This window comes from Centruroides vittatus, unplaced genomic scaffold (genome assembly GCF_030686945.1).
Source record: "Centruroides vittatus isolate TY-2023 unplaced genomic scaffold, ASM3068694v2 contig_7, whole genome shotgun sequence".
Lineage (NCBI taxonomy): Eukaryota > Metazoa > Arthropoda > Arachnida > Scorpiones > Buthidae > Centruroides > Centruroides vittatus.
The window spans coordinates 3,424,757-3,443,555 of NW_027122442.1; the positions used below are offsets into that span (position 1 = coordinate 3,424,757).

The 18,799-nt window shown below is 29.1% G+C and overlaps 1 protein-coding gene across 2 annotated transcripts in view; it reads left to right on the forward strand.

Annotated features, from left to right (window-relative positions):
• LOC136980484 (coronin-2B-like) overlaps positions 1-18,799 on the forward strand; it is a 56,763-nt gene that overhangs the window by 32,750 nt on the left and 5,214 nt on the right. For both annotated transcript variants that reach the window (XM_067276603.1, XM_067276602.1), the window contains 9 exons: positions 65-181; positions 2,388-2,540; positions 7,949-8,113; positions 14,204-14,323; positions 14,448-14,552; positions 14,649-14,858; positions 16,243-16,356; positions 16,442-16,626; positions 16,701-16,908. In XM_067276603.1, the coding sequence (XP_067132704.1) occupies positions 65-181; positions 2,388-2,540; positions 7,949-8,113; positions 14,204-14,323; positions 14,448-14,552; positions 14,649-14,858; positions 16,243-16,356; positions 16,442-16,626; positions 16,701-16,908 (1,377 nt within the window). The remainder of the gene's footprint in view (positions 1-64; positions 182-2,387; positions 2,541-7,948; positions 8,114-14,203; positions 14,324-14,447; positions 14,553-14,648; positions 14,859-16,242; positions 16,357-16,441; positions 16,627-16,700; positions 16,909-18,799) is intronic.

Here is an 18,799-nt window from a genome sequence, read left to right on the forward strand (position 1 = left end):
ATATTTCTATGCTGTCATTAATACAAAATTTTCTGAATTAATTAAATTCTGTTTTTAATATTAGACAGGTAGAGTTGATATTAATACTGGAAAAGTAGTTGGTCATCGAGGTCCTGTTTTAGATTTGAAATGGAATCCATTTAATGATAACGTTATAGCTTCGTGTTCAGATGATGGAACTGTAAGTACATAAATTTTATAGTAATAGTATAATGTATTTAATGTTTTTTTTTTTTTTTTTGATAAGGGGAAAATGTTAAAAATGTTTTTTATTTTATTCTAACATATTTTAGCTATTGAAAATTTACTTCTGGTTCTACTGCATAACTGTATTAGAAAAATACAAATACAGAATACTATCACACAACCTGTGGTGTGTATCCACTAAAAATTGTTATAAACAAAAATGAAATCTTTTTCATAACTTGCATTACCATATACCTCTCATCTCCAAATAGTTGTCAGTATATTGTTTAGAGGTTAACATTTCAAGTATTCTGTATTATCATTTCTTTCATTTTATTTACATTATCAGTTCATTGCAGATAATTATAATTATAAATAAGTAAAAAGGAAAAAATGGAATATTTGAGACAGTTATCTGAACTTAAACTATATTAAATGTTGAAAATGCAAAATAGCCACTGAATGACAATTTTTCTATTGTTTTATTTATCAGATAACAGTATTTTAAAATGCCATCTGATAAATAAAACAATCTAAAATAAATTAAATAGAAAAAAACTTTAATGCTGTCACATCTTTATCTTCTGTAATTATTTGATGTTTAAAGAGCTAAATGGGATAAGAAGACTTCAGAGTGGTAACAGTCCAGTGTCCTCCTTTCAAGATAAAGGGTGGTTAATTTCTATAAAAGTTTAACTAGACATACAAGAAATGAACAGGAGAGAACTAAAGGCAAAACATATATGCATCAGTGGGTCAACTACTACAGAGATTACTGTTTCCAATATTTTTGTCATAGTAGTGCCAGAATTTTTATACCCTCATGAGAATTTATGGATAATCTCACTTACAATGTTCTTTATTAAGAAAGTTTGAAAATAGTGCTCATCAGTGTGAAATGTCTAATCACCATTAAGAACAAAGACAATTTACTCTGATCCAAATAAGCTTAAAATAGCTATGCTGGATATAAGCTTTAGTCAGCTGAGTGTCATGTATAATTGTCTCCAGTCAATGTGGTAAGTGACATATGGTTTTATGTTTTATTGTAAATTAATTTGTATGGAAGTGAAGATCAGATGGAGATCTAAGTAGCATAATTGACAATGTATGAGTATATCAGCATGGTAAGCAAGAGTTGCAGGTTTGGATTCCCCTCTGGATCAATCTTTTCTTCCAGAGTATTCTAAATTGATTTATTTTAATTATTAAATTTAACACAAGATGGTGGCTTACCTGCCCTCCTTTAGTTCAAATTACATAATATCTTTATAAATAATTATTTATTGACATCATCAAAAGGCTGGGCTGCAATTTTTAATCACATTTTTAATTTATTTAATTTAAAATATATGTTCTCCACCTCAAATTATTTTTAGTGTCTTGCCCCTGTAAGTCATACTTTTCCTTTAATAATAAAGTTGTGCCAGTCATTTACTAATTGCAATTTCATCTGTAACTCCATTCTTGAGATTAAGGAAAGATGGAAGGAATTTATAGGTCTACAATTTTTTCAAATTGCAGCTCAATTAGCCATATTGTAGTCTAAAATCCACTGGTATCATTTGAGACAGGATATTATATATTATGTTTGATGTTATATTTGTATCTTGTGTTGTTTAACTTATTAGACAATGGATTTAAGGCCGGACAGAATTCAGAATGGACTTATAGAACTCACTCTGTTTTAATGTATGTGTTGTGAAGTCTGAGGTATTGTGTCATTCTCCAGTATTAATATATATTTTATTAAGATTGATGAAATAGAAATCGAGCAAACCGATAATTTTGTCATTCAATTATCGTTTGTATTTTTGACATTTAATGCAGTTTTATGGTTCTGTTTTAAATATTTTGTTTTTTTTATTTTACTTATTTATAATTACATCTACAATGAACTGTTAATGGAAGTGAAATGAAGAAATAGGAAAAAAGAATATTTGAGGTGATATCTTAAATTCCATATAGGTAAGTGTAGTGTTTTCAATTGCACTTTAGAGGTATGTTTCAGTTTATCACTGTTTCATGAGTTATGTACTAGTGCAGATTGTATGCTGCCACAGGTAATCCACACAAAATTAAAGTTATTACTTATATATATATATATATAATTTAATAAAATAATTATAAGTAAATTTAACACAAACTAAAACAGATCTGTTAGTGCAACATATCATTTTTATAAACATTTTATATTTCAGATAAAATTATGGTACATTCCTGATAATGGTATTAGTAATACAAACATGACAGAACCAATAATGGATCTTCATGGACACAGGAGAAGAGTTAGTTATATTGAATGGCATCCAACAGCTGAAAACATTTTATTTAGTGCAGGATCTGATTATCTTGTAAATATGGCAAATACAATTATCATATGATTATTGCAATCATTAAGGTTACTCCATTAAATGATACGAAAATAATCAGTTTCATAGAAAGTTAAGTTTTTTATTTTCCTAAATATTTTAGAAGACTTTACATCATCACTAAAACAAAATATTAATTATATTATAAACCAGTTCATTATATTATAAAAAAAGTTCATATATAGTAAATTGGGACTTTCTATTTCTGGTCTCAATTTTCATCAATCTACTCCATTCTTGAGATTAATGGACAGACAGATGGACAATAGTGGAAATGCATAGGTCTGCAATCTGAAAATTGCAGTTCAATTAATTAGTAAATATAAATTATATGTTATATCTCTTCTTTGAAACCGTGTTTGGTAATTTGTTGGACTATGAACTCTAAGTCAAGTTTTAAAATAAACACTTGGCTTTATTTTCATCATAAAATAAAACACTTACTGGAATATAAACAGAATGAAAACAAAACACCTTGGTATTTCCAGCAAACAAGTAAAATTTAATAAAATAAAAACGTTTTCGACTATTTTTAATAGTCCTCTTCAGTTACTCTTTAAATTGAAAATGGAACATAAAATAGAATGCTTCTTTAAACAGAATTAGAACAAAAATAGAATGCCAGCAATAACATCATTTAAATTTAAAAAATAAAATAAAAATAACATGAAATAAAAGTAACATAAAAATAGTACAAATTAAACAGTAAAATAAAACAAAGTATTAATATAATTAATTGTAGTAAAAAGATTTCCATGCACTAGAAAGACTATCAGCATCTCTATGGTTGATGCAACCTTTGGTATTATGCGCCTTGTAAATCTCGAGTTTTTCAATGTATTTAATAAAATGTTTGTTAGTGGCAGTCTTAATTATGGAAGCTTTATCCCAATAAATATTGATATCTTGTTCTTTTGCAAAGGCTGCCAGTACAGTACTGTCCAAGTGTTTAGTAATTGAATATTTATGCTCCTGCAACCTCTGTTTTAAAGACCTCATGGTAGCACCAACATAAACTAACTCTGAATTAAAACGGTAGTCAGTTAATGGGATTGAATATACTCCTGATGTGTTGTTTCGATTTAGTTTCAACTTATCGTTCCGTAGAATTCTGTAAATCGTAGGATTACGTCGATAGATCATTTTAACATTGTTCTTGCGAGCTATTTTCTTAAAGATGGAATGTAGGAAAGGAATATAGTTGAGAACTACCTTTCGGTCTTGGCTGGTGGTAGTAGGATGTTTATTTGTTGGGTTACAAAATTTATCAATAAGAGCGTTAATCTCCCGTAAATGATATCCTTGTTGTACAGCTATTGTGCGTATGTAATTTAGCTCTCTATATGTGTCATAAATACTTGTACAGTGGGTATAGGCCCGTTTTATCCAAGATCTAAAGGCTGCATGTTTAAAGTTGCTGGGATCGAAAGAATTCTTTGGAATAATAATAGGAAGATAGCTAGGCTTTCGATAAATGTTCGTCCATATTTCACCAAATTTACAAGTGATGGATAGATCCAGGAAGTTTACATTCAGGTCACTTTTTTGTTCCAATGATAGCGTCAAACCATATGGGTTGTTATTCATTTTGTTAAGGAACTCGCTAGCGTTATTAATATTCCTCCAAATGATGAACACATCATCCACGTATCTTGCATATAAAATTATGTCGTCGTTGAAGATAGGCAGTACTTTATTTTCTAAACGTCGTAATACTAGTTCACATAAAACTGGGAGATGGAGCCCAATATCCCCAGTTTTATGTGAACTAGTATTACGACGTTTAGAAAATAAAGTACTGCCTATCTTCAACGACGACATAATTTTATATGCAAGATATGTGGATGATGTGTTCATCATTTGGAGGAATATTAATAACGCTAGCGAGTTCCTTAACAAAATGAATAACAACCCATATGGTTTGACGCTATCATTGGAACAAAAAAGTGACCTGAATGTAAACTTCCTGGATCTATCCATCACTTGTAAATTTGGTGAAATATGGACGAACATTTATCGAAAGCCTAGCTATCTTCCTATTATTATTCCAAAGAATTCTTTCGATCCCAGCAACTTTAAACATGCAGCCTTTAGATCTTGGATAAAACGGGCCTATACCCACTGTACAAGTATTTATGACACATATAGAGAGCTAAATTACATACGCACAATAGCTGTACAACAAGGATATCATTTACGGGAGATTAACGCTCTTATTGATAAATTTTGTAATCCAACAAATAAACATCCTACTACCACCAGCCAAGACCGAAAGGTAGTTCTCAACTATATTCCTTTCCTACATTCCATCTTTAAGAAAATAGCTTGCAAGAACAATGTTAAAATGATCTATCGACGTAATCCTACGATTTACAGAATTCTACGGAATGATAAGTTGAAACTAAATCGAAACAACACATCAGGAGTATATTCAATCCCATTAACTGACTGCCGTTTTAATTCAGAGTTAGTTTATGTTGGTGCTACCATGAGGTCTTTAAAACAGAGGTTGCAGGAGCATAAATATTCAATTACTAAACACTTGGACAGTACTGTACTGGCAGCCTTTGCAAAAGAACAAGATATCAATATTTATTGGGATAAAGCTTCCATAATTAAGACTGCCACTAACAAACATTTTATTAAATACATTGAAAAACTCGAGATTTACAAGGCGCATAATACCAAAGGTTGCATCAACCATAGAGATGCTGATAGTCTTTCTAGTGCATGGAAATCTTTTTACTACAATTAATTATATTAATACTTTGTTTTATTTTACTGTTTAATTTGTACTATTTTTATGTTACTTTTATTTCATGTTATTTTTATTTTATTTTTTAAATTTAAATGATGTTATTGCTGGCATTCTATTTTTTGTTCTAATTCTGTTTAAAGAAGCATTCTATTTTATGTTCCATTTTCAATTTAAAGAGTAACTGAAGAGGACTATTAAAAATAGTCGAAAACGTTTTTATTTTATTAAATTTTACTTGTTTGCTGGAAATACCAAGGTGTTTTGTTTTCATTTTATTTCCATCTTTATTTAGTTGAATTAGTGGGTGAAGCGGCCAAGCGTTTATAGCGACGTCGCTTTTTGATCCTTCAATGTCGGCTCTTCCTATCATTGCGAAGCAGAATTTGCCAAGTGTTGGATTGTTCACCCACTAATTCAACTAAATAAAGATGGAAATAAAGCCAAGTGTTTATTATATGTTATGTTTAAAATACAAATCTTTTTCAAATTTTATGTTCTAAAAAATGTTAGAATATAAAATTTTTTTTTAAATTTGTTCATATCTGATCTATGAATTTGAGAAAATTGAACTACTTTTTGAAGTTTTTCTTTATAGTTATTTTTCAAATGCTTGCCTTTAAATGAAAGAGAAGGGAATGGACAGTTTACATGGCTATCTAATTTTAGAAAACATAATGACTAAAAACCTGGTGGTAAACTAAAATGCATATTTCAACTTTTTGTTTATTATGGTAGATTATACTATAATTGTATATGGAAATGAGAAGGAAATTCAATAAGCCATATAGTACTTGGCCAAAACAGTCATATTTTGCTAGGCATCAAGGAATGATGATATAAAAAAATGAGTAGGAGGTAAATATTCTGAAACAGATTTCTTCGTATTTATCAAATATGTGTGTTTGATAATTTTGTAGAAATCTGGCAGAAGTGTGTAAATTTTTATTGTTCTAAAATTTCATCATTCAAATTAATTTGTTCTAGAATACCTTCAGGTGTTTGTTCTTTTTGAATGTAATCTGCTTTTTTCTTTCTTTCCTGAAAGTTGATCAAGACAACTGAAAACATTTGAGAAATAAAATGTTACCTCATTTTAAAGGTCTAAGTAGCAATGTTGTGGTTCATTAGAAATGCAGTTTCAGAGAAGTTTAATTTTAATAATAATAAATATATATATATACAATTTTACAATTAAAATTACAAATTTAGTATACAATTTTACAATTAAAATTACAAATTTAGAAAAAAAATAAAATAACTTAAAATATTTTTAAAGTTTCTAATAATATTTAGTTTGATTAGAATGGAGTTTTGATTTCAACTTGAATAGTCAAACCTTGGGTTTCAAATGCCTCGCTTTTCAAACAATTTGGCTCACGAACAAACTTTTGAACTTATTTTTGCCCTGGCTGCCATACAATAACTTGGTTGCTAAACAAGCTATTTGGCAGAGCCGGCCACAGATGGTCAACTTCCCATACTTTCTATGTTAAAGAAAGTCAACAGCCTGACCAATCATTGACAGGACTGCCAATTCAGAAGTTAGTGGCGTCAAGATCAACTCACATTATTAGACATCGTAACATGAATCAGCGATGACATTGCTATTTAAGTTAGATTTCAATGTGCATGCGAGGATAATACTATTTCCATTTTTGGTATGTGTCGCAGTTTAATTTAAATCAAATGAATTAATAAAAACTGTGCTAATTGACACAATATAAATGGCATTCAAAATTTTGTGTTTAAATATGCTTGTTAAATTAAATAACAAAAATTTATTAAAATTATTATAAAAAAAAACTGAAAGAATGAAAATTTTGAATTTTTTTTAAGAGTCAAATTTATATATTTTAATCAGATTACTATTTTCTGAATTATTATTCACTTTTGAATTAATTGTCCAGAGATATGTGAAACTATCTGGATATATTTTTAAACATTTCCTGTTGTAAGAACAATAATTTTTCCTGTTGGTGGTGATTATTTTCTGATAACATTTAAGAAAATTTTAAAAACTTTGATTTTTTTTTATGAAACTGATTGTTTATTACATTAAAATTTTAAAATTTTATAATATGCTTTCTATTTTGATTAATAAAAATTGATGAAGTACTATTATTATTATTATTATTATTATTAATTCTTATGCTTCTATGTCCTTACTATATTCAATTTTAATTATATCTTTGTCTATGTCGGACTTACTATATTAATAGGTTTTATTATACACCAGTAGTATAATAAGTCCTATTAATATACGAAGTCTGACATAGACAAAGATATAATTAAAATATTATTTTATATCCGTATATTGGAAAGGAAATTCATTTTCAATTCCTTTTATAGCTCATACTAAATTTATTTTATTAAATTGTTAAATTATGAGAAAAGATAATAGCATATTTATCTTAGTTATGAAATACTTTGTTAGCAAAAATTATTTTTTGTACATTTTTAGGGTTTTTTTTTAATTAAAAATAAATAAGATTAAAATTTTTAATAGAATTTACATTTAAAAAGAAAAATTACTTATTTTAATATTATATTAATATATTGTTAAATAATTTTTCATTATTTCATTTGAATATTAATTCTCACAAATTATTATTATTATTATTTTTTGTTTAAGATTATAGTTTGGAATGTTAGCAAGGGTGAAGTAGCATTAACAATCAACTGCCATTCTGATTCTATTCATAGTATGTCATTTAATAGAGATGGTACATTGTTAGCCACAACATGCAAAGATAAAAAACTGAGAATTATTGATCCAAGAAAAGGAGAAATTATAGAGGTAGTTCTCGAATTTTATTTTTTATGATGATTAAATATATTTAATCATACTGAAAACCAAGCATAAATTATTAATAAGCAAATGATGTGGTTGGTTAATTATTACTAGGTTTATTACTAGGCTAGTTATAGTCTAGTAATAAGCCTGGCTGTATCATTTGAATGAATATATTGCTTCTATATTATTTTCCCAGCTGTTATAACCTAACATGGGGAAAGTATTATAATTATGTCAAATTTGACACTGGGTTTTTGCAAATATCAATGTTTTGAGACCATCTGAACACAAAAAGGAAAAGAAGGGAAATATTCCACCACCTGTGTGTATAGGCATCTATTTCATTTAATATCTCAGGATGGGGTAAAGATTAAGAAACAAAATTTGGTATGGGAACTTGTATATAAGAAACATTGCTGCTGTTAAATTTTGGAGTATGGAAGTCAGTGGGGAGATAGAATGGGTCATGGGATATGTCTCAATTCAGGTAAGATTCAATGAAAATGATTTTATTCATATGAGTTCTAAACTCTTTTTGAAATGATGATTTTGTCACAAATTTTTCCAAAATGTGCCCCAAATTTAAGTAAACTTAAAAGTAAGGCCTTAATCAACTATTTATAAAGTCTAGAAGTTACATAAATATTTAGTTACAAATGTTTTGGGAGTTTTTATGCCATTCTCAAGCCATCAAAAACAACTAAATGAAGTAGAACAGAAAACATTTGATTTCTAAACCTTAAACAGAAAATAACTTAAGATTTAAAATTTAAAGTTAAAATTAGAAATAGAAGTTAAAAGTACTGTTTACAATTTACCAAATATTTAAAATACCATTAATTGTGTAAATTACATTCATTTGATCATGAAAATCAATCAATCAATCAACATTTATTTGCCATGGCTTTCGCCTTTGCAAAGGGGTTACAAAGTCATAATGACATTAATAATTACAGACATTGTTATATATAATTACAAAAATAATAAATGATATAACTTAATTAGTATTATGTTAACATATTTAGTAAATAACAGAAAAATTTATAAACTTTATATAACATATTGGAACTTAGATTATCATCGTATAGACAAAACATATCAAAATCGGTTGTCAAAACAATGTCCTTTAAATGCTCGGTAAGTTCACAAGATACAAATAAGTGGTTCTTGACGCTTTCACAGAATCTATTACATAGTGAACAATTGGAATGAGCCGATATGTTCATTCTACGCCCATTTAATACAATAGTGTAATCATTAAGTCGTAATTGTATTATTAGAGATTTAATATTATAATTTAAATTTGATAATAGATAATATCGAGGTGTCCATGGGGATGCTAAAGAAGTATCAAAAAGACTACGCTTTTGCTCAATATAATGAATATCTTGGGCCCAATATTTATCTTTTAATGACTGAAATATTTCAGCTAGAAATAGTCTTTTATCAGAAATTTGAGTATAATAATCAGCAGAATAACCTAGATCAAATAATAAACGTTGGACTGAAGAAGGCCAAGTTACAACCGAAGAATTTCTACCTATTAAATTCAATTTGTTATAAATCAACTTTCTAGGATCATAATCTGGTAACTCTAAAATTTTCATCCAATATCTGAAAATGGCCATTGTTAAACGTATAGCCATCGGCGGACGGTCCAATTCAAATCTTAAAACAGGTCCAGGCACCGAACGATTAATATGAAACGTCGATCTAATAAACCTCAGTTGAGTCTTCTCTAGTTTATCGATAAGAGATGATCCCCAAATAGGGAACATAAATCCTAAACTTGAGCGTATCAAGGAGTCGAACAATCGGAAGTATGACTTAATGGAAGACTGTTTCATTCTAACCATAAGCTTTATTAAATTGGAAAGCTGAAGTTTATATTTCAAAAACAATTTTTCTAGGTGAAATGAAAATAAACCCTGTGGAGTAAAATAAACACCCAGATATTTATAGGACGAGACAATCTCCAACTCAGAATTAGATAAATAAAATTTATCAGCCTTCCCTAGTCTACCCCCTCTCCGAAAAACCATTACTTTAGATTTTGTCTCATTAATAAGCAGTTTATTAGACTTACAATAATATTGTAGAAGTTCAAGTTTCTTCTGAAGGCCAATAGATGAATACGAAAATATTACAATATCATCGGCAAACAAAAGACAGTTCAATTCTACCTCCGGTGATATAGATATACCCATAGTATTATGACTGCAAAAAAAGTCCGGGAGATCGTTAACGAATAAATTAAACAAAATAGGACTAAGTGGTTCACCTTGTGGAAGACCTTTATTAGCAGTTACCGCTTTCGAAAGACAACGATTAACTTCAATTTGGAAAACAGTGTCAGAAAACAATTGTCTTATGAGGTTAATAAAAGATGATGATATACCTATCCGAGAAAGCTTCGACCATAAAATATCATGATCTATTGTATCAAACGCCTTTGACAAGTCGATAAATCCAACATAAAGTTTTTTGCGTTTCTTCGTCAAAATTAATTGTAAAATTCCAAGAAATATAAATAGATTATAATCAACACCTCTACTTGCTACAAAAGCACCTTGACTAATAGTTATAATATGAGATTGCTCGAGCCAGAGTCACAAACGATTAGCCAATATCGTAGAGAAAATTTTCCTAATTACACTAATTAGCGATATTGGACGGTAATTCAAAGGATCGAGACGATCACCCTTCTTATATATCATTTTTAAGCAGATATTTTTCCAAGTAATTGGAAAAGAATAATTAGTTTTAAAATTATTAAATAAAGATAACAAATCATTCAAAGCATTAATCGGAAGAAATTTAATCATCTCAGCCTTAATAGCATCTAAGCCAGGGGCTTTATTATTTTTTAGAGAACGAACTACAGATTGTAATTCGTCAAAAGAAAATTTGTCATCAAGTAATGGGTCCATATTGCCATTAGTACTACTAAACAGTACAGCCAAAGATGGTCCAGAAAAATAAGTTTGCAAATATTCCGACCAATCACAGATAGAAATGTTATTATACACGAATTTGTTAGTTCTAAATTTATTAACAATCTTCCAAAATTCAGCAGAGTTTTTAATATGCGATAATTGAAAATTAATCTTATTCCAAAATAGTTTCTTTTTGGCCTTACAGAGGGATTTGAAAGTTTTTTCCAAGTTGGAGTAAATAATAAATTGTTGCTTAGATCTTGATCGCCGAAATGATCGTAGAGCACGATTCTTTTCTCTTTTTGATCGTAAACAATCAGCATCAAACCAAGACTTTGCAAATTTTCTTAAACAATCATACTTGACATACATATTACTTTGAATTACAGATTCAAGGATCACGTCAACAAAGGACGAATAAAAAGAAAAAGAATCCAAAAAGAATTCACTTTTGAGATCTACGTATCGCTTGGTAACATTACACAAATACTTATCCAAACACGAAGGTCTCCACACATAACGACAAGTTTCGGTAGGGGATTCTTTACTGAGAGGAAGAGAATTAAACCTAAAGGCAATAGAAACTGGGAGATGGTCGGAATCAAATTTATTCAAAACCTTAAAGTCCACTATGTTATCAACTAATTCAGAATTTGTAACTATCAAATCAATAACTGATGCGCCCAAAGAGGAAATAAACGTAAAGTTCGCAGGGAAATCAGTAACGAAACGACCATTTAAAAGAATCAGACCATAAGATTTGACCAAGTTCAAAAAATGTCTTCCTCTACAGTTAAAGATCCTATCTTTAGACTCTCTAAGGTTGTAAAAATTTAGATTAGAGCCTGTATATAATGTATCTATTTCGGAAGCAATTCTAGCATTAGAATCACCAAAGATCAAAATGTCATCATCATCTTTAAAATCAAGAATCAATCTATCAAGATACTCAATCAGTGAATCATGTTTATTGATAGAAATATAAACCAGGACGATTAGTAGTCTAGGACGATCATTAAACAAAAGTTTATCGAATGTAAGTTTGGCGATAATAAAATTATCGGAGGAATGACAAATTTCTAACTTACCAAGTTTCCGAGAAATTACTAATAACAATCCGCCAGATGGTCTTCCAGGTCCCTCAGATTTATGAGCTAGAGATTCAGTAAAATAGAACTGAGAATCTAATGATGAAAGAAGTGTTTTCAAAGAAGATGTCATCCAGGATTCAGTTATGCCAATAATATGATATGATAAGATGAAATCAACAAAACTCTTATCAGTAAAGTTAGTATACAATAAACCTTGGCTATTCCAAGACAACACCTTTAACGTAAATAAAACTTCTGAGTAAGGAATAACAGGTAAAGTTTTTAATTTTCGTCCGTTCGACGAACCAGCGACTTTCCTGGTAATAAAAAAGGTTCAATCTTCATCAGCTTATTATTCAGTAAGTCAAACGTAAAGTTATCTCCATCAATTGTTAGACAATCAGCTCTCATGAACGCAGATTTGCCTGTCTCCTTAGCCTCTCGATAAAAAGGGACAAGATTTCTTCTCCTAATTCTCGATCTCCAATGTAAATCATCAAAAACCTTTACTCTAGAACACTTTTCCCTCTTTCGGATGTTATGTACATTTCGGTAAATGAGTTTTTTATCGGAGGCAACATCGAGTTCAGCCACCACCAAATTATTCTTTGAGACTAATTTAAGATCTTTCACCACAATAGAGTCGCCATTGGGTCTTTTAACAGATGACAAAATGTCGGAAATCAAGGACAAAACTTCAGTCGAATTTCCCTCTAATCCGGCAATAACAATATTATTCCTCTGACGTTCGTTAGACGATGAATCTAAGAGATATAAAAAATAGGAGGTCGGAGTAGTAGATGAAACATTTACGTTAGAAATTTCCTCTACCTTCTTCTCCACATTGAGGAGACGCTGTTCAAAGTCTTTATGCAAATTTGCCAGCCATTCGAATTTAGTAGATAAATCTTCGAGTTTAATCAAAATGGTATCAAATTTCTCCTCTAAGAAAGAAAACAAATTTTGAGGTACATTAGACGAAGCCAGAGGAGGAAAGAAAGATTCCAGTCGTTGAGATTTTAGAGTTGGTTCGCTAGGAGATCTTTGTCGTTTGCCAACAGATGATATGGACGACTTTGAAGGAGGGGAGGAAGGAGGAGTGCGAGACATCGGGCCAGGGTTAGACTCGATGCCTCCAATTAGTAATAAAGCACATAATAATAAATATAGATCAAAAACTTTAGTAAAATTAAAGTAAAGAAATACACAATTTGTAGAAAAAGCCATATCCAAAGCGTTAAAGTTCAGTAATGACAGCTCACTCAAAAACTCACCAACACTGACGAACGACACCCATTTGATCATGAAAATAAATTTTAAAATTAGCTTTTTCCAAAAATGGTAACTATTTCATAACCCATATGCAGAGATATAGATCTTGTTCTTTGTTTCTTATTTATTCCATGATTACTTTCTATTCCTATAATAGATCTTCCAAATTTTTAATTATTTTTTTTATTTTTGAAATCTTTTAATGTTACATATTATTTTATCTCTGTTTATTCAATATTATTATCTTTACCATAAGCAATAAGAGAAAAAACACCTTTAAAAATCCAGCGAAAAATTTTTACCAATAAAAACGTTTTCGAACGATTTTACCAATCTTCATCAGTTAAGATAACACAGATTGTGAAAATAGAATGCAAATTTAAAAATAAACGTTAAGCAGAATTTTAAAATAAATACTGTATTTTCCGGCATATAAGACGTTCCATTTTGCAATTAGAAAAAGGATAAAAACCATTGTTCTAAAGTATTTCATGATAAAAATGACCTAATTTTTTGTAGCATTGTTATTCCTACACCTTTCACTGAAATCAGTGTTGTTTCAGCTGCTACAATTAAGGGTTTTACATTTTTCTGTAAATATTACTTTGGTGCTTGCAACATTATTCAACACAAGCCTTCAACTAATAATTCTTTAATATTCATACACGTGTAATAAGTAATTCTCATATGAGTAGATAGCATTCATTCTGAAAGATTATTTTAAATTATTATCTGTTAACATTAATTTATCAATAAATTCTAGATTATTTTAATTTATTTCAGTATCATTCCAGGAGGGAATCTGTCATCAGGGATCGAAAGCATCTAAAGTGGTGTTTCTTGGTGATACCGGAAAACTTTTTACAACTGGATTTTCTCGTCATAATGATCGACAGTGGGCAGTTTGGTCCCAAGTAAAAATATAAATTTACTTAATATTTGAAATTCTAATATAAAAATTTTAATTAAAAGTGCATTTTTAATATGGGACTTAATATATGACTTTGTTTGTTAATCAATAGAAATATTTTTTTTTAGCATGATTTGAACAAACCTTTGAGGATTGAAACAATTGATTCTTCTTCTGGAGTTCTGTTTCCATATTATGACCATGATACGAAAGTAGTATATGTAGCAGGAAAGGTATTGTATTATTGCAACATATTTTTAAAATTATGGGTTAGCATACTTTGAAATTAATACTTTCTTAAAATTAACTTCTATATTGATCTATTTTAGGGTGATGGCAATATTCGATATTATGAAATGGTTAATGACACACCATGGTGTCATTATTTAAATCAATTTTTAACTGGTTTTCCTCAAAGAGGATTAGGATTTATGCCAAAACGTGGACTTGATGTAATGCACTGTGAAATATTTAGATTTTACAAACTACATGCCACAAAAGGTGCCTGTGAACCAATATCTATGATTGTTCCAAGAAAGGTAAACTATTTTTTTTTTTGTAATTAAATTACTGTTTTACTAATAAATTAGAGTAGGGATAACAATCATATGACATAAATATTCAAAGTGTCTGATATAAAAAATTTTTGTGTATAATATTTACATAGTAATAACTTGTAAATATTATATACATATTGTGGAACTTATTATCATGAAGTGAACATTTTTATTTACATAATAATTATTAATAATAGCGAGGTTGAGGCCAAAGTTTTAAACGTGAAAATATGTACAGTACGTCGGACATTCGGCGCCACTTTCCTGTAAGCCTAGAAGTTTGACAGTGGTGTTTGGAATGTCGAGCATGATTCCACTGACTATCCAAACACCATTGTCAAACTTCTAGGCTTAAAGGAAAGTGGTGCTGAACGTCCGACGTACACATTTTTGTGTTTAAAACTTCGGCCTCAACCTTGCTAATAAATAATAGATTACAATTATCATATGACTCTTTAATATGAAATATTCCAAAATCAGATCAACAAAGTCATTCTGATTATATAAATGACATTAAAATCATGATTTAGGTTCAATTTATATTAATTTCAATTTTTTATTTTGATTTTTTATTCAGTTTAGTTTATTATTATCATTTTTTAATCAGATTTTTAAAAATATATTTTGAAGTATTCATTTCATTTTTTAAGAGACAGTTTAAACTGTGCATTACATTTCTTTAAATTATTTAGTTTGCAATGCAGACTGTAAGAATAAGGATGCAGAGGCTGTCTTCACTAGATCTGGTTTAAAGTAAAAATGACATCTAGCTAAAAGGTTAAACATCGTAGTTTGTTTAAACTTCATTGCAAAGACAAGAATTGTCATTCTGAACTTGATTTAAGCAAACTTCAAGGAAGCTTCAGCTATTAGCTTCTTTACATAGAAGCTAAATGCTTTTTAGCTTGTTTATACTTTTTGAATGTATGAAAACCTGATAAAACTTCTGTGATATTGTTTGTTTACCTGAAGAGGTCCAATGAAGCAGCAAAACAATTTTTCTATCCAAGAAACTAACTGTGGGAACAGAAGTGTATGATAATTGTCATATATTGTTCCAGTTTCTGAGATGTTTATGCTAATATATTTAGTGTTCAATTAGCATAACCATCTGTACTTGACTGAGTGCATAAGAAGCAACACAAATCTCTTTCAGATTTTGCATCTTGTAGTTAATCTGCAATTTAAACATATAATTTTATTTGTTCTGTTCTGTATCTTTAATTCCATTCATAGAGAAATTAAAATATATATCACTAACTATCAATGAAAAAATAACCTGTAATTAATTCACAATATTGCAATATTAAATTTATTATTTCACAAATGTTACATTATGACAAGAAAATTTTTTTTATTCTATTAGTCTGAACAATTTCAAGATGATCTTTATCCTGATACTAATGCTCCTACTCCTGCATTGACTGCTGAAGAATGGTTAAATGGAAAGAATCGAAATCCCATTTTAATTTCTATGAAGGTAATTTTATTAGTTTTGAAATAAAGTATATTTTTGACATTGTATAAATGATTAATATAAAAATAACAGACTACTTTTATAACAGACTGGTGCTGGTGCTCGCACTCACAAACCTGTTATATATAAAGCCGATCAACATCGACTCTTGACTTCAGATAGAAACAATGAGAAAAAATTTTTATTTATTTCTCAGGAGAATAACGTTGATTATAGACAATATATTTCTTTAAAAAATAAAAATGCTTTAAATGTAGAAAATTCAATAGATAAGTAAGTATTAAATAATACTTTATTAAAGATTTGAAATTATGAATAATTTAAATGTTAATTTTTGTTTTTTTCAGTGTAAGTCAACATCATTTCGTGCCAATTAATAAGAGCAGATTGCCATGGTTACAAGATTCTGCAGATGAATGTTCTGAAAATGGTGTAACTGTATGTGATATTGTTTCCAGTCATACATTGCCAGTTGCTACCTATGTCACTATACAAGATACAGATAGTGCAAGTGATCCAGAAATGGAACCAGATGGACCAAAGACAGAATTAGAAGTTAGTAATTATAAGTTTACTTTAAAAAATTTTGACAGCTTATCATAAAATCACTATTCTACTATTCATATCTGAATATTTCTTGAATCTATAAATGTATTTATTGGAAAAAATTAATACTCAAATTTATTACTGTTTTTATCTTTGAGAGTAAATTTCCATTGACTTTTATATATACAGTATATTCTTCAAAATTTCTTCCATTTGTCTTAGAGATGAACTGAACTGGTTATTGCTATCAAACTTTTATGCATTTTCTTCTGTAATGCTTTCAATGATCCAGATCATCCTCAAAGTTCTTGATGCAGTTATGATCTAGGCTATAAATTGTCACCAGTCTATCTTTTAGATGTTTTTATTTTATACTAAGAACAATTGTTTTTTGTTCTTAGTATAAAATAATTGATTGAGTTGTTATTAAAGATATGGACCATTCTTAAAATAATTATAGACCATCATGCTGTTTTTGGTATCTTTTGAATTGTATCTGCCTAATATAATTTAGCACTCATTATTCCTGAGCATTTGGAGGATCCAAGATCGCTAATTAGCTCAGAAAGCCAAAAGCAGAGCTTTCCATTGAAGTACGCATCAAGAACATTGCATATAATCAACTAGATACTATTGTTAAAGTGATTACATGTTTTCAGATGGTTGCAGATTCTTGGTAGCCCAACTTATAGTTAGCATTTTCAAATTCCCAACATTTTGGAACCGTCAGGAATTAGGAATGGGAAATTTGTATTTCCTGAGAATTTTTGAGCATTCCTGAAATAATCTTTTATATTTAATTTTTGTTGATGACCTGTAATAATGACTAAGCTTCTTTTGTATGTTATTTTCAGGTCTTGCTTTGAATGTAATTTGGTTACGTTTTCATTGTTTTCATTAAGTAAACGCCAACTGACAATTTTTTTTTTTTTTTTTTTTTTGAAATAGCTTAAATTATTGAATAATAACTTGTAATATTAATGCATTTGTAAACAAGGGGTAAAATTATCTTAGGTAATGTCATAATTTTATTTCAGAATTACAAATAACTTTGTTTCAAAAAAAGTTTGGCAAATTTGAACCCAGTTAATTCAAAGTCATGTTTTTTTGGTTCCTTGAGTTTTGAAATAATGAGCTGAGGCTTTACTGTACATCACAATTGGCTGCAAACAAACTGATCGAATGTGGTTGGTAGTATTAGCTGTCACTTTGTGGAAACAATTCATCATGGAGAACAGAAAAAATTTGTGTTTACCAAGAGAAATATTTATTTTTCACAATCATGATTTGACTACAATATCATATTAAGGTAAGCTACCTTAGATTTCTTTAGTTAGTTTACCTGAAGATGACTTTGTAGTGAAATCTTGGGTTGTGTAAATACAAACTGTTTTCTGTTCTCCATGATCAAATGCGCTTGATTTACAAGAGCTAAAATTAGCTGGTTATGTGTTATCTGATTCTGATGGCATAATAATAATGTAACACAATGTAAATTTACATAGCAATAAATAGAAATTTTTCCTAAGAGATACATTGTGAGTAATATGTTTATTTTCCATTGTGGATATTATTGGGTTCTAGGAGCCAAGTTTTTGTTCTTCCAACCAACTTTTCCTGGGTTTCAGGAATCAGGAAAACGAAAAAATTCCTGAGAACAGGCAGAAACCCTATTGATAGTTGACTGTGCATTATACTAATGTAGCAATTTCTAGTTAAATCACTAACAGATTCATGTATAGTCAATACTGGTTACTTGGACATTCAGTTAATCAGACCAAATATGCAAGAACTAAATTAAATCTAGAGAATAAAGCATATTGTATTTTGATTATTAGAATCTAAATGGTCCTAATAATCAAAATACAATGTGCATTACTTTACAGATTCTGTTTAATAA